General features: G+C 32.6%; 1 protein-coding gene across 3 annotated transcripts in view; it reads left to right on the forward strand.

The window, feature by feature from the left end:
- Positions 1–16,832, forward strand: part of LOC105346273 (sodium/calcium exchanger 3) — a 39,286-nt gene that overhangs the window by 11,500 nt on the left and 10,954 nt on the right. For 2 of the 3 annotated variants that reach the window (XM_034467603.2, XM_066088890.1), the window contains exons 3-5: positions 10,675–10,775; positions 15,440–15,472; positions 16,443–16,561. In XM_034467603.2, coding sequence (XP_034323494.2) covers positions 10,675–10,775; positions 15,440–15,472; positions 16,443–16,561 — 253 coding nt within the window. The remainder of the gene's footprint in view (positions 1–10,674; positions 10,776–15,439; positions 15,473–16,442; positions 16,562–16,832) is intronic. The other variant, XM_066088891.1, reaches the window with a different exon arrangement.

Genomic DNA, 16,832 nt, shown 5'->3' on the forward strand with positions numbered 1-16,832 from the left:
AAATGAGTAAAAGCAGTTTATGGTAGACTCAACAGTCAATCTTGTTTTTATATCTGTTGACTGCTGTGACTGAAACCCACAAGCAGACAGATCAATTATTGCTAGAATGCTGTGGTACTGGGTCCAGTTTTGTGGTAGATTGCTTGACCGTACTGTGCAGACAGATTTGTGTCTGGTATTATCTAAACCAGCTGTATATAGCAGTAAACTCCAAAAAAATAAAAAGAAAGGGGGAGTGAGCTAAATTGTCTGTGTACAGTTACATGTATACAGCATATTGTTTCTGACCTTAGAGCACTGTGATTGATAATTAATTCATGAAGTGCTTTATAATGTGCTTGTCGAGTCCGAGTTATTGGTAGATTTCCTTATCAAGGGGTCAATTTGAACCAAGTTTTGGAAAAACCCTAAGCTTGTATTAAAGCTAATTAGTCAAGTAGAGTCCAAACTTCATCCATTGGTATTTTATCTGAACCTATAATGATACCATATTTCATCATTATCATGATCATGATTACCCTCCTCATCATTACCTATCTGTATGGAACACATAAGTATTGACTGCATGGAGTCATTGATTAACTTTGGGTTGTATCTCTCAACAAATATATCCACTGTTTTTCTCAAGTACTAGCATTCATTATTAATGAAAGAGCTATTTCAAGCCAGATCTTGAATGGCCTGTAATGATAAAACTGTGCAGAACAATCTATTAATTAAACCAATTTTCCCAGTAATATGTTTAGTTTAATTAGTAACAAGCAAATAACTTGGTTGTTCCATGTGAAATACAGTAGCCATATGTATACAGAGAATGGAATTATAGGTTGATATACAGCCAGATTTGGTCTCTCATCTCATTCTTCAAGGGCTGTTGTTATTTAAGTAATTAATTTGCAACTAACTTCAGAATGAATTTGTTTAAAAAGTATACCTTTTTTTTTTTTATAAAAACATACCTGTTAACCTTTCAAAGCTGCTATGTGGGAGAATCTCCCCCTTACCAACTTGGCTAAGGAGGAGATTTTGCGTAAACGACGTTTTTTCACATGAAATGCAAATATATATTAAAAATACTGTTAGATACCTTATTTTACCATTGTAATTTTAAAATAAACGAGATATACACATGTATACCATTTTCTGCTTAATGTAAGAAAGTACAGAAAATACACTGTAGGTTGCTTTTGTGCATCAAAAGTAAAATTTCACATTTGACTCTGAATAGAATTGATGCCCTTTTTCTGGGCCAATTTACCAAGTTCACAATACTCTGTGTTGGTTTACAGCTATTATAAGATCAGATAAAGATACTCTCATGTATAAAGGATTCCCTATTTCTTTCACATTTTTATCATATATCCATATTCAAATCATCTTATGTTGGTGTCAGGTGTAGTTTAAAACTTAGTATTTCAAAATGCTGTATATATTATTTTGTATGTCACCCTTTGCCCCTTTAAATTTTGAGATCAAACATCTGACATTATGACATGTGTCTGTATCTTTGAGGTTAATTTGGTAATCACTCTGAGAATAGCAGGGGTCTGCTGCCAAGTGCTTGGCAATAGATGTGACAGTTACTGTCTCTTGGATGAGATCTTCATACTCGGGGGCCAAGTTCATCACAGCAGACCATTCCTTGTCCAATTGTTATTAGTATAGAAGGGTTATGAAGTTTCTCAAAATTTTAAAAAAAAATTTGAGGTATCATCTTGTTATTTTTTTTTTTTAAGGTGGGGGAGGGGGGGGGGGGGGGGAGAAATGTATAATATGAGGACTGAGTCTTTGTATCTGTTGACAATTTGTACATGTATGTTAATTATGATGGTCATTGGAAATTTTATTGATGTGGAAATATTAATCAGATACTAAATAGAATTTAAAGTGAAAAATCTTCAGGTTTCTTCGATTGTTGGCTGTGTTGCTGATAAGCAAGGCTTGTTATTAATGGCAAACTTACTACAAGATGGAGAACTTCTTTATCATGTTGACAAAAAAGTATGTGAAGTTGATCGCTTCACCTCTGCTAGAACCTCTTTCACCTCCCCAATCTACAGATCCTCTAAAAATAGTTCACATCAGGCTACACAAATTGTTACAAAGCGTTGCAGAAGTGTGTTACAATATTTCTCAGCAGTGAGAGACAGATCAAGAAAAAACTTTCAGAGTACTGGTAGATGGAGCTCTGCATTTTTTTTTTTGCACTCATCTTCTAGTTGTAAATTGACTGCATGTGTGGACAAGGTATTGGAATGTGTTACATCACTTTATTGGTGATCAGTTGCCATTGAAAATACCAGAACTCAGCAGCCTTAGCTAACATTATGCCTTTATCAGATGGTTTTAGTGGTAACAGACTCTGAATTGAAACAAATTGGCTACAAGTGCAGCCATTGAGATACATATGAGTTTAGTTTACAACCAATTTTTTTCATTATAAGTAAACATCTGAGTTCAAATTTTATTCAACTTTTGAGCAGTTTAGAGTCTAACAATCTAGACATTGTCCTTTAAATCTTGTGAAATAAAATTATAATTTTTATACCATCAGTATTAAACTGTTCACAGATCTGATTGATTAAGGGGTTCTTGTTGTAATGCATATCCCAAACAGACTTTATGCAGGTGTAAACCAATATTAGTGTATGCTCAGCTGTCACCAACATAAATGAAATTTTTTTCCAATGGATGCTTAATTTTAGTCACCATAGTAAGTGATGTATGCTTCTGCCATTGGGTATTAGCTTTTTAACCTTATTCATGTATAATAAGTATTTTTTGGTACACATGGAATGAATTAGTATATCTTGGTGTCAGTAACTTAGTGTGAAGATGTTGAAACTGATGCACAGACAACATAAATGCTGTTCACATTGGTTGTCATAGCAACATATCTGGTGGATTTTGTCATTTAAGATGAGTTATATGGAATATGATTCCAACTTACTGTCATATACTCTGTATGGTTCCTGTGATCAGTCTTGGAAAGAGAATCGATCTACACAACAATATCTCAGTACAATGGCAATATCAAGTGATCACTGGCTGACCATTGTTCATTTGATTGACATGCTTCCATGTTTTTATATTCTTTCATATACACAATAATAGGTAAAGGTGAATATAAAGCCCAAATTATGTTAAGTTTTTTTTTTCATTTGATAGTCTTCCATGATCACTCGAGAATCCATGCCATATTTTGTACCAATAAAGTACGATAGGCTTTTGATATAGTACACAAAGTTTTTGTTTGAACTGTAGATACACAGTTTGAAGAAAAAATCTACAGGAAAATGATGTTCAAAGTCTGCACTTTCATAAAACCAACAACTATAACATCATGATCAGACTTTTAATCTTCAAAGCACATTCTTTGATCTTGATGCCTTTGAGTTGAAATGTCTTTAAAATGATGAAAAATTAGCAATTATTAAAAAAAGACATGTTCTTCTGAAAAACAATATGCCTTATTTCAATGTTGTCTTCAATTACATAAAGATCTTAATGAATGCTCTTTTAATATCTTGGGGTTTCTGCAAGTCTATGTAATAACATATAAAGAAGAACAATGATGTTACCAATAAGAGAAGAAATTGGACGGTAATCTGATAGCATGGATATATGCGCCTTCTGTACCATTCACTGCAGAGCAAAAAGTTGATTTCCTTATTCCGGAGGTACTGTAGTTATTATGTAACAGATTTGAAGTCTGATAATGTTGAAGTTAGACCATATTTTTCTGCACACATTCAAATTAAGTTAATGTTCAGAGATACGAGTTACACATTAATTGCATTACTTGCAATTGATTCGAAAACCACTGTCTAGTACAAAAAAGCAAGTCTTTCTTTTTTTAAATAGATTTTAATTAACATTCAGGTTTTGTCACTCTGTATAGGCACAGATATTGAAGATTAAAAAAACCCCACTTTGTTTCATGTTGGTTTTTCAGTAATTTATAGACCTAGATATTGAAGAATAAAAGAGTATGGTGAAAATGAATAGATGAAACTACAACTCTAAATAGTAATTACAAGTCAACCAATGAAAATATGGAGAAACTTTTCTGCCAAGGAATTTTTGATAAGAAAGAATAGATAAGCGTATCTATCACATCTTCTCTCTACACTGGTGTAGTATTATTTTAAAGAAGATATTAGCTGAAATACTAATCTTAGTAATTTGCCTATTAAAAATATCAGAAGCTAATCTGGTTTGGTACCACTTTGATGTTAAAGAAAACAAGATTTTTTCAAAGTTGTGGCTTAAAGAAATGTGGTCTGTGTATTGTAACAAAAACATTTAGTGTGAAGTTTGTTTAAACCAACAACTTCCTCATTTATAGGTACACTAGATTTTTTTGTAGTTGTGGTCAGGGCAGTTTTTACCAGAGGCATTTCTGTCCCAACCTACTGGTAATTTGATTTTCAGTATGTATAATGATTAAGACTTGGTTTTTACTGAAAATTTACTTCTTACAGATACAAAAATATTAAAGAAAGCATTTAACTCCCCTGAATTTAACTGCAATTTTTGCAAGCAGATTAAGATGTTTTAGCACATATTGGCAATTTATTAAAAGCAGACTAAGAAAATTGCAAATCAGCCCTATACGGTATCTATATTTGTGTATACAAGAGGAAGTGGCACCAAATGTATGTGGGTGGTGTATGTTTTTTGTACCCTTCAACAAGCCCAGTAATAGAAAAGGAGAGTTTTAACAGTTGCTGCCATGTCTGAGTTACAGTGACTGCAAATAAGTAGCCTGTTTTGTGATTAGTATGCCACACAGAAATACAGTGAACTTAATCTGATGTGTGCCTGAGATTTGGACCATGTTTGCCAAGATAATGCTTCTTTCAATTTCCTTTATATGCTATTATTTACACTTCATCTTGATAAGTGTTATAATACCAGTCAATTTCTAGGCATCTGAAACCTAATGCTGAAGCAGCCAGAGAGAGAGTCAGAGAGAGTGAGAGAAAGAAAAGGAGAAAGAGAGATTTTTTAACCAATTTAAACACAGCCCACAACATGCAATTTATTACATGACTTGAATATTAAGAATTGCTACCTGCAGCTACAGCATGGAAATTGCACTCGAGATCTTTGTAGTAGAAGAGCAAAAGAACATTGGAATCTGGAGTTCAATGACATTGATCTTTTGTGATAAATGCACTTGACTGTGCCCCAAACATGTCTTTATTTGTATTTTTCAGGCTGTACAAATTGATTTAGCAGGTTTGTAAGGCTTAAAGGACAATATCTTCTATTTGCACAGTAATTTCCCTTTCATGTGGAAAAATAAAAATGTATTTGTAAATGACCCTTCAGGAGAGTCTGTTGTACAGCAGCAAAATGTATAGTTTGGGGTGCATTGCAGCAGTAGTTTGTTGGTCATATCAGAGCATGGTTGATTGAAGCCTAATTACTTTCTTTGTATGAAAACCTACTCACTGAAATCAATAGTGAGAACATTGATCCAAGAGGAGGAAGTCACAATGTAAATAGTTTGGAATGGAACTATATTGGAAATTAATTAGACCTTTTCTACTGTGACTCGCTAACTCCAGGGTATTCAATCCCTTTATTAATATTAAGTCCATGAATTGGGTAAATCAAGTTTTTATCAAGTGTTGTGGTTAACATTCTTGAATCAGAGCTCCACAGATTCTGCCAGATTTCTGATCATTTTGCCCATGGTGATTCTTTTTTCTGGTCAGCTCAAAATGAAAATTGGTGTTTTGCTGTGACACAGCATTCAGAATCCAAAGAAAGCCCAGATAATCTGGACTTCTGAGAGACCCCTTGTCTGTTGGTATCCTAGCTCTATACCCCTCTTTCTCTCTGTGATACGCCAGGACGTTGAAGTGATTTGTTGAAATTGGATTGGGATGATGAATGGATGCTTCCTTGCTTGAATAGTAATTAAATCTTGAGTGTTTTGTCAGGCAAAATAGGGTCTGTGATTTAAATGACAAATGGTATTTATTTTTCTCGTTGATGAAGGTTCTGACTATACTTATAGTTTCTGTTGTAGATGCACAGTGCTTGAAATGCAGGAACATTGCAGCGTTATCTAGCACTGGATCCTCGCGGACGTGTTTATGTCTTTGATGGTTCTCTTTTTATCAAATGAAACAAGCAAAACAGGTGATTGTGGGCATAAGTTGATGAATGTAATGGGTTGTGGGGAAACCAATATTGTTAAAGAAACCTCTGATCTTGTGTTTGAAAATGCTTGATGGTTAGTGCAAAGAGTGGCATCTGAATGCCTGGAGTATTCCTGTGTAAAATAAATGTAGCAATCTATTACATATACCGTTAACAGTGATGCATATAGAATTTGCTGACTCATAAAAGTCATGGCAGTTTGCAATTTCTAAAGCATATTTATTTGATTTAACCATTGAGATAGTTGCATCATGGCATTAGTAGAATCAACTTTGAATTGACAGAAAGAATTCTTTTAAAATCTAGAACTTTGATGTATTGAGTTAATGTATTACATTAAGCATTCACACATTATTTATACATAGAAACTATCTCTTACATCATCAGCTATGTCTCGCCAGTGGTAGTACTATAAATGGAAGAAATTCAAATCTGTATAAGAGTCCCCCTTGAGCGTATAACCAGTATTAACACATGGGAGTACTACTATAAATCAATACCCAGGATGTTGCGAGACCTTGCATGTTATTTCATTAACTGCATGATTTCCAAACAAAAAACCCAGAATTTTTTCATGTCTCATATGAATTGCATTAGATGGAATAAAATCTTATATATATAAGACCAGGTATATTGATGAAAATTTTTCATGGTTCTCTTATTTAATTTATTAGTCTGATTACAAAAGTTTCAGAGGTATTATACAGACCTGCCATCTGCCATTATCATGTAGTCTTTGTCAAACTTTTTTCCTATTTCTAAAATCTCAGAAACTACTAGACGGTCTAGTAGTTTCTGAGATTAGTCTAGACCAGTTTTATTCAATATTATATGTATCTGCTGTTTGTGGCAGGGTATGACAAAATTCACTCAGAATGACCATTTCTTTACACTCTACAAGTTAAATAAAAAACTGCACTTAGTCATTGCCTAAAAAAGAAACATATGATAAAAGGCCAAGATGTTTTTAAAACTTAAATGGAAATTTCAGGTCACTGGGTGGGTATGATCAGACTAAAACCCTTTAAAATATGATAATACACAAGCACTTGTTGCACAGGTTGTCGTCGACAAAATAAAGAGCCCTATTCATTTTCAAGATCAATCAAACATCGAAATCATCAGACTTAATTGAAAATTTATACTTGGTACACAGGTCTCTTATAAATGGAAAAAAAACCCATATTGATTCCCTTTTAAATAGGAAACCTGTTAATAAAACAGCTACTCCAAAGTTATTTAATTTGTTGTTTTGTATATGCTTGAAATAAAAAAAGATGTATCTACAAAGTCTGTCAATGTGTATGTTAAATTATTTTATGTACCTTATTTTGTGGAAGAGCTTTGGACTCAGAGAAAAATCATTTTTCCTTTTGTCTACAAGGAAGCTAACATTGCTCATTGCATGATTTACTTGTATAAAGGCAATAAACATGCTAAGTGGCACATTGTACAGTCCCATAGCAGAGCCAAAGACGTGGATTGTCTGTGTTTGGGACTATACTGCTCTTGCTATGGATTTGAACAGTACATTAACCATTCGGAGCTGTTTCCCATGGGAGGACTGCAAAATGTCAGGGCTATGCGGCTTCCAGAGAAGGCCTGCCGGACATCCCTGATTCCGATGCTGCTTATTGCGTTTTATTGGGGCTGTTTCTGGCCACTTCGGTCTCGTTATTACTAGTTGTTCTGATTGATGTTGACTTATTTGCATATTGGTAGCGCAGTATGACCTTAATGAGTCGGTGTTTGTACTGTTCTGTGGGGATAGAGAGAAATATTCATACATTTTGATGTTGCACATAAACTGAAATATCTTTTGAGTAGATTTATCTAAAAGGGCTATGCTTTTATCAATATCAGTCTCTCTTGGGAATGCAGGAACTTTTAAGCAGTGTTTTCTGTTGAACAACTCATAGTGTGCAGTGCTACGTCTTCAAAGAGAATATGTGAATACGTCAAAAATGATGTTAGAGTAAAAGTTTGATCACAAGATTAGATTAAGTGGGAGACTATGTCCAATGTTAAGTGAGATTTTGTTTAATTTATCAGTTCTCACATCCTCCATATTTGTAAGTAAATGTCATAATACATACAGGGTAAGAGAACAAGAGGAAGTTAATGGCTCAGAAATAAAATACCTATTGATTCCTTGCCACATCTGACAGCCTCAGTGGTCATACAGAATCAATATGGATTTTTTTGTTTGAAAAATGAGATTACAACACCTTAAAGGAAAAAGAGCTGTGTGACACTCAGGTGGCCTTTTGTGTGAGTGTGTAAACAGAAGATGGTTATGATCTGAATCCATAGCATAATCTTCACAGCCAGCACCACAGATATCTGCTAATGTTGTTTTTTTCCCCTGCTGACGCAAGAGTTATGATATAAGAATTAAGACGCTCTGTTTCTCCAAGGGACAAACTTGCAATTATTGATCATAGCATTCCTCATGAGTATAAGACAAATAGAACTCTTTTTTTATCTGTCTGTTGATAGAGGTATGTACAAAGCGGGGCTTACACATCTGCATCCTATTGGGGGGTAGATGCTCAGGGAAGGATGAAAAACAGATGTTGATTATCTAGGGCTGAAGACAGACTAGATGATGATGTCGAGAACTGCAGTTTATGACACGTACAGAAAAATAATTACCATGCTCACTACCTGAAATCGACAAATAAAATGGCTTTATAGACATCTTGCTTATTAGCCTCTAAGGAATAGATCTAGTTTGGTGGTAGTAAATTGAAATCAGAGACGTGTCTGTTCTATTGATTGTGGCATGAATAAGGACTTTTCAGTGATGTTCATATTTATTATTATTTGTATTGTCTGCATTATTGTACAGAAGGAGGATGAGGGGGAGTAACTGTTTTGGTCTGGTTTCTTATTGCTAACCTGGCATCGGGATCATGAAGTATTTAATTTTAGACTTAAGTCAAAATTTCAGTCTGTGATAAACTGATTGTTTATCATAATATGACAATTGACATTTGTAATTAACAATTAACAGGATACTTCGAGTACCATTTCAATTTTTCAAGGGACATTAAGACAGTGTACAACTTTTGACTTCAGTCTAAGATTGCTTCATGATCCAGAAGCCAGCTGTGGCCTATCAGTTAAGCACATAACACTCTTTAGAACATTGTAAAATAGTTTATGTTTGATGTTGACATCAATTTGATGTTTAAAGAGATGCCTTTCTTAAAAGAATATTCATCATGCAAAAATGGTTCATGTTATCTGCAGGCTTTCAATACAGCGCATTTTGCAATGATCAATGTTAAAACTGTACCAAAAATGTACCTTCTCTTTAAATGAAACTGTTACTTAAGTGGACAGGACCCCCTATCAAAATGTTCCCAGTTCAATACCTGCATTGGCACTTCAATTTTTAATATATCATTATTTTTATTTTGTTCTCTTATGCTTCACATCTTTTAACAAAATAAATGAGGAATAATTTGACAATGACAATTTCAAGGGATGTATGGTCTCATGGTTTCAAACTGTCTATTAAATAAACAAACAGTATGTCAAATAAATAATGTTTGTTTTAAAGTAACCCTGGTTACGTCAATCACGTCAATCATATAGATTTTGAACAAGCATATATGCACAGTAACGGTTGGATTATTAATTAAAAGAGTTATTGTCAAACACTTTTTCGTGATATTAATTATGTTGCATATATGATTTAAGTGAATTGATAATGAACTGTGGTATAACTGGATTTTTCTTAAGGTTAGTTTTTTTTGCAAACTTTGGTTTCAAAATTAAACAAACTCAATTCCAAAGAATGTGTTGATAATGATTCCTAAGGTTGTCAATTGAGAAGTTGCAAAAAGTGAGTCGAACTTCAAACACTGATATCTTGAACACATGGAATTGTCAAAGTGATTAATAAGTCCCAACCACTGTTTTAAAAAGTATTTTACCCTCAATATCTTGATTACTCAGATATCTCGAAGTTTTTTAACAGTCCCATCTAGTTTGATATAACAAAGTTTGACTGTATTGGGAAAATATAGATCTATACCTATTTCACACTCACACACACACACAGAAAATACAATTTTTACAGTATTAAATATTTAGATAAACTCTACCGGTAATTATTTTTGCTTTAAAAATGTTTATGACAGATTTGTGTGACAAAATAATAATACAGAGAAAAGAATCCCACAGAACTTATTCGCTAAAATTCTATTTATCTTTTTTTATTTCCACATAATTTTTTGATAATGTATTGAAAAAAAATTAATATGCAAGGCTGCAAAGTTTGACATTGCATGCTTTATCTTATTATTTTTAATAAACAGTATGTTAGAACTAATGTTAATTTAATATCCTTATATATTCAGTACAATACCAGGTATTATATTATCATCGCATGGAAATGTTTGCCAAGATATTCCATGTTGATGTCTTTTTATTAATAATATTCGTTATTGTACCAGTATATTGTATTTCGTTTTTCATTATTTTCAGGAAAGCAATCTTGCTAAAGATTTTTGATGATGAAGAATATGAAAAGAACGAGACTTTCCAGATCCATTTGGATGAACCCTCGATTGTTAGGAGAGGCTCAGGTAACCAGTTTATAGCCAAAACACAAACCAGTTTAATAACTATCTTAAAATTGATTCATATGACTGTATCTTGTATTTCCCAGAATTAAACTTTCTCATTCATTGGGTAAATAAAAAGTAGTGCAGGGAAATTACATAAGTTATGTCTATTTCTCTCTAGCTGCTCCCTGTAATTGCCGATGCTATATAAGTTGATTTATCACTGGGTTTTGATTACATATTACATAATATTTGTTAAAAGGGATGACTTGAAAATTTTGGCTTTATTGAATACTTTTACATAATACTCAAACTTGGTGATTTGATCAGAACAATATTCTATTGGAAATCTGTCAAAAAATAAAGTATTGATGGAGAAGATTTAATTTAACCAAAATCAGTTGAGTCAAATTAAGAAACGAATCATTTTAGTTCAAGTACTTTTGTGAGGTTTCATAAGTAAACAACATTAACTTGATTATCATGCAAATATAGATTAAAAAAAAACCAAAAAACTAAAGAAATGTAGTAATATCTATGTATTCAGGTAAAAATTCCTTTCTAAATTAGTATGTGAAATATGTATGATTGTATGAATTTGTGGTGAGCTGCTATTAAAGCATACCAAATTTTCATGATTTTGAATGTGAATGATTTTGTTTGTTTTTCTGTAATTTGAACAAAAATTCAATTCCTTAATTTATGTGGTCTTTATTCAATTACTATTAGAGGATGACATTCAGCCTAGGGCTCAGTTTTATTTATCATGTAATGGCCAAAGACCAATTTTTGGCGGGTATCTATTCTCGCCACCACATAGTATTGCATGTTAAAATTGTGACGTAAAATTCACTGCAATGGAGAGAATTCCAGGTACCTGGCAAGAGTGGGTATTAGTTTGTGTAGTTATTGGTTCTATAACTTTTCGTATCCTTAACAAATTGTTTTAGTGACAATATCGTCTACAAAACTATGAGATTCTTTTTTAGCTCACCTGAGCTGAAAGCTCAAGTGAGCAATTCAGATCATTTTTTGTTTGGCGTCCATCTGTCTGTCCATCTGTTTGTCTAAACATTTTACTTTGTCGACTTCTTCTCCAGAACTTGACCAATTTTAAATAAACTTTGCACAAAGCATCTTTTAGATGAAGGGGATTCAAGTTTGTTAAAATGAAGGGTCATGCCCTCTTTCAAAGGGAGATAATTAAGAATAATTGAAAATATGTTGGTATCTTTCAAATATCTTCTTCTCAAATACCAATTGGCCAGAAATAATATTACTTGTGTGGAAGCATCATCAGGTAAGGTGATTCAAGTCTGTTTAAATCATGATCCCTGGGGTAGGGTGGGGCCACAATAGAGGGTTAAATTTTACTTAAGAATATATAAAGAGAAATATTATAATATTTTCTTTTCACAAACCAATTGGCCAGAAAACCTGTAACTTCTGTGAAAACATTCTCAGGTAGGCTAGATTCAAATTTGTACAAATCATGATCTCAGGGGTAGAGTGGGGCCACAATGTGGGTGGGGTGATTTTTAATAGGAAAAAAAATTAAATTATTCCTGTAAACTTAAATGTTATAATACATGGTTTTTCTAAAATGTGAGCATCTTGACATATTATTGATTCTCAATTGCTTAGAACCTGGACAATTTTAGGGCCCCACCAGAGGCTCAAAGTTTGATGTAGGTTTATGAATATTCATTTAAGATCTTCTTTAGAACTGTAATACTAACTATGTGATATGACTTTGAAATCATCCTTTTCAAAAATGTCTCATTTTTCTGAAGAAAAGTTTGAAAATATCTTTATATCTTTATCTAACTACATTGTTCAGATATTTTGTATATGACTCCATAAATCTGATTTCATTATGGCTATTGTTGTTCAGGAGAGCAATGTAGCCTATGGGCCTCTTGTTGGTATAAATGTAAGTTCTTACTTGAAACTATTCTGTAAAGACAAGCAGAAAGCTGCCTTAGAATATCCTTATTCTATATCTAGATATTGATGATAGCATTGTAGGGATTTCCTGACAGGGGTGTTATAAAAAGGCTTTTATCTGCTTTCTCTTATTAGATATATAGATCTAATTAAATCGACATAGCTTGCTTTTAGTTGGTTGCAAGCAGAAAGCAACACTTATAATAAGAGCATTTTATGATTATGTCTAAGTTATGTACAGGAATATCCATGTAATGATATGATATTGAACACTATGGGTCAAATAGTTTGCAACATAATGAAACAACTGTAACATTTCCCCTTTATTGTAACTTTGATGTTACTTAGAAGCATTAGAAATTAGACAAGTGTATTGTTGAGGAGTGGTTTTACAAGTCTAATTTTCATTTGACTGAGGCATTAGATTTGGATTTCATCAAGATAAGTGACTGTAGGTATATCTTTATTATCCAAAAATGGTGTCTTATAAACCAGTTTACAAGAATTTGTCCAGAACATTTATAGGCATCATTCAAAATTGTTGCAAGGATAAATTGAAGCTAGGCAATGTGGGGGAGGTGCTTAAATTTAGATTTTTTCTACACATTTGAAGTTCAAGGTTAAATGTAACAATGTTTATGGTTGGCTTAAGGCAAGATCATTATCCTCTAAAAGGAGAAAGCATTGACTAAAAAACCCAATATGGACCGAACGCTTGATATCAGTTTTGCATCCCCTGTTTATGATGAATGGAGCAAAATTCAGATACACGTTAGTTGTTTGCTGAATTAATGCAGGCATTTTATGGTGTGATTTTGGAGTTGCAATAACAGTGTTTTTGGCAGAGATGAAAATGTTAACACTAATAATGTTGTATGGAAATTGTTGCCAAGGAAATTGTCCAAATTTACATAAATCTTCAGAGAGAGGTCCCTAAGGGAATGTAGAGTACCAGTTGATGGGACCAAAAAAATCATAAAGTCCAAGAAAAATCTTTGTCAGATTTTGAACTCATATTGATATCATTTTCTAATTTGATATTGATTGATCAAATATTTTTTTTTATATGATGTCATTGTGTCCAATGTAATGTGTTGACTTACTGTAGTGTATAAGTGTTATTCAAATTTTAACTAACTTATATGGGTATAAAATGCCTGAATATACTAACAGAGTGATCAATCTTGATCTTCAATGAAATCCTAAAAATTCACTATGCAAATATGATAATCTACAAATTATTTGGTCATTTAAAATTTGTGTTCATTACATAGAAAATTAAACTTTTGATAGGTTGAATTAAAGGGATTTTGTTAGGCTATAACTTGGCTGTAAATAAATTGCTCCATATGTATTGGCAATACATGTATTCAAGTTTGCTTTAGATGCTTTACACAACTTTTTAACTGACCTGGCAGTCACAGCTTCAAAGCTGTTTGTAAGCAAATAAACTATCAAATGAGTTTATTTGCTTACAAACAGCTTTGAAATTTTGTTGCTAGCTTATGTAGAAATAATAATTATATCATGTTAGCATTGATAAATTTTGCAAATAGTTACAAAACTGACAGCATAAAGTGTCAATTTTGTATAATGGTGTGAGTTATCCAATAAAAAGCATTTAAATAGCTCACATCTAGATCATTATGGGTTATTGAACGCAAGCCTGGAGGAATGTGGTAAATATTCATGAGATCATATGAAAGACAGGTCAACCATTGCAAACAAATTTAAGTTTACAGAAAAGACCAATCTTTAGCACTGGTCTCTGTAATATGCATTTCCAAAGCACTGTAGTATGTATGCATGTATCTATCTATCTAAGTGTACTTGTACTCAAATGATCTTACTGTTCTCTTCTGTCTCACTATTTAACAAATGCACATTCTTTTTGCCACAAAGTTTCACAACAGGTTATTGGATTTTTGGGTTTATTTATCATAGAGTTCAAATCAATATTGTGTTTTTTATGCATCATTAAAAATTTAAAACAAGTATTCTACTGGGAACACTAAAATGTATGACAATTTCGTTTGATAAATGCTGCCACCTTTCACATTCAGCAGAAGTGGTTCAACTGTAGATTAGGTCACATGACAAAACATGTTTTGATGATTGTCGTAGAAGCCTTTGAGGCCAGAAGTTATTTTTATAATAACGGGCCTGTATAATTGTGATTTCTATCATCTATGACAGAAGATTATGTTTGTCATATATATTTCTTAAATATGCCCAAACCTTAAAGAATTATTAGTTGGAAGTCATAAATATTATATTAAGTCTTAAGATTTAAGTTGCTGGTAAACTTAAAGAAATTATTCCGTCACACTGAGTTGATTTTTTGTTGTGTTAGTATGTAATTTGAATTTTTAAATAATCAAAGAAAACAGTAGATGGGGCTGGATAATTTATTTCAAGAAATTGAAAGGGGTTGACTTTTCTTTTACATATTGAAATAAAAAATGGACTGCTTGAATATCAGAAAATTAAGTTATGGGATTGGTTGCATGAATATCAGAATAATTTAATAATATCAGGAATCAGATCAGTGAATTTTTTTTACCTATTTAATGGTTGTATGTACCTTCAATACTATGTTTTTTTAATACATAGTAAAAGATAAAAATCGTAAGGCATGATATTGTCAGCTAAAATTCCAGTGAACCATTACAGATCACCCTCATCTTATAGTTAAATGTTTGCAGACATTATTCTGTACACAGCTGATTAAATTTTAGAAAATGACGATGATGAAATAGAGCCCTCGAGAGATAAGTATTAATTGTAATATTGTGTTTGTACGTAAATTTGTTTTCATCAAACACAGTGCTCATTACCCATACAGAATGGTTCATGAAGCCATTTTTGCAACAAGTTGATGGCAAGAAAAAGCAACTGCCATGCATGCCTGCAACAAATATGATTTCATCTGGTAGCTTTTAGCAGTGAATGATTTCATTAACTCCAAACTAATTTTATTTAGACTTGAGTTATGGAAGAGTTTGTATTTTTGATTTGTGTTTACTTGATGGCTACCACTGATTTGCACACATTTAGTTAGCTATAAAGGGATGATGTGAATAGTTGTTTGAGAATGATTTTTTTTATATTTACTGTATATGTGTGTGAATTTGTATTTTTGAATATCTGTTATATTTTCTTTGTTTGATTTGTAAAATTAGCATATGATTTTTAAAATTTTGTTTTTTCTAAATCAATCTAATTAAAATTAGATCCTTCACGCTCTCGTATTTAATATGTCGCTGTGAGCAGCGACATATCAAATACGAGAGCGTGAAGGATCTAATTTTAATTAGATTGTTTCTAAATGTGGTAGAAGTTGGCATAGACCATTTGACAGAGTTGTTCACAGCTTTGTGTGATTAAAAAGAAGTTTTTGAATTTGAAGTTTGTAGACTCTTAGAATTATGGTTTTACCCATAATATTATATTACTTTTTCCTACCATGCAATGTTTCTGATTCCCAGAGGACATTTTAATAACTGTAATTTTAATAGAAAATAACAGAGATTGTGTTAAAAGTGACTGAAATGATAGAGTCAAAGACGGTATTGATTTACTGGTTTATTACACAAATTCAATTTATTTTCATATTTCTATCAAATTTGCAAGGCTTTTAGATACTGCATTGAAGAGAAATGGAAACTGCCATCAATATATTAGTTCTATTAAGATCATGATTTTAATGTGATATTTATTGTCAACATTATGATTTTGTAAAAGGGAGAAGAGAGTCAGAGGCCCAGCAAGAGGAAGAGCACCTGTCAGAAATGGCGAAGCCCCGTCTTGGGGACATCAAGACACTGTGTGTGCACATCCAAGAAAGCTACGAATTCAAAGTAAGTGTTGATGATCAAGCTTGCCAGGTAAACGGTTTATGTACATGCTAGAGTAAGAATTGTCAACCTTACAAGAAAAAGAGTTCATGACCACCTAGTGATGACAATTTAGGGTAAGAATTGTCAATCTTCCCAGGATAAGTTTTCATGTACACTATTTAATGGTGATGTAGAGTGAGTACCGGTATTGTGAAGCTTGTCAGGAAATGGGTTCATCTACATTATGATAAAAATTTATGGTGAAAATTGTCAAGCTTGCTTTGAGACCAAT

This window comes from Magallana gigas, chromosome 6 (assembly GCF_963853765.1).
Source record: "Magallana gigas chromosome 6, xbMagGiga1.1, whole genome shotgun sequence".
Classification (NCBI taxonomy): domain Eukaryota; kingdom Metazoa; phylum Mollusca; class Bivalvia; order Ostreida; family Ostreidae; genus Magallana; species Magallana gigas.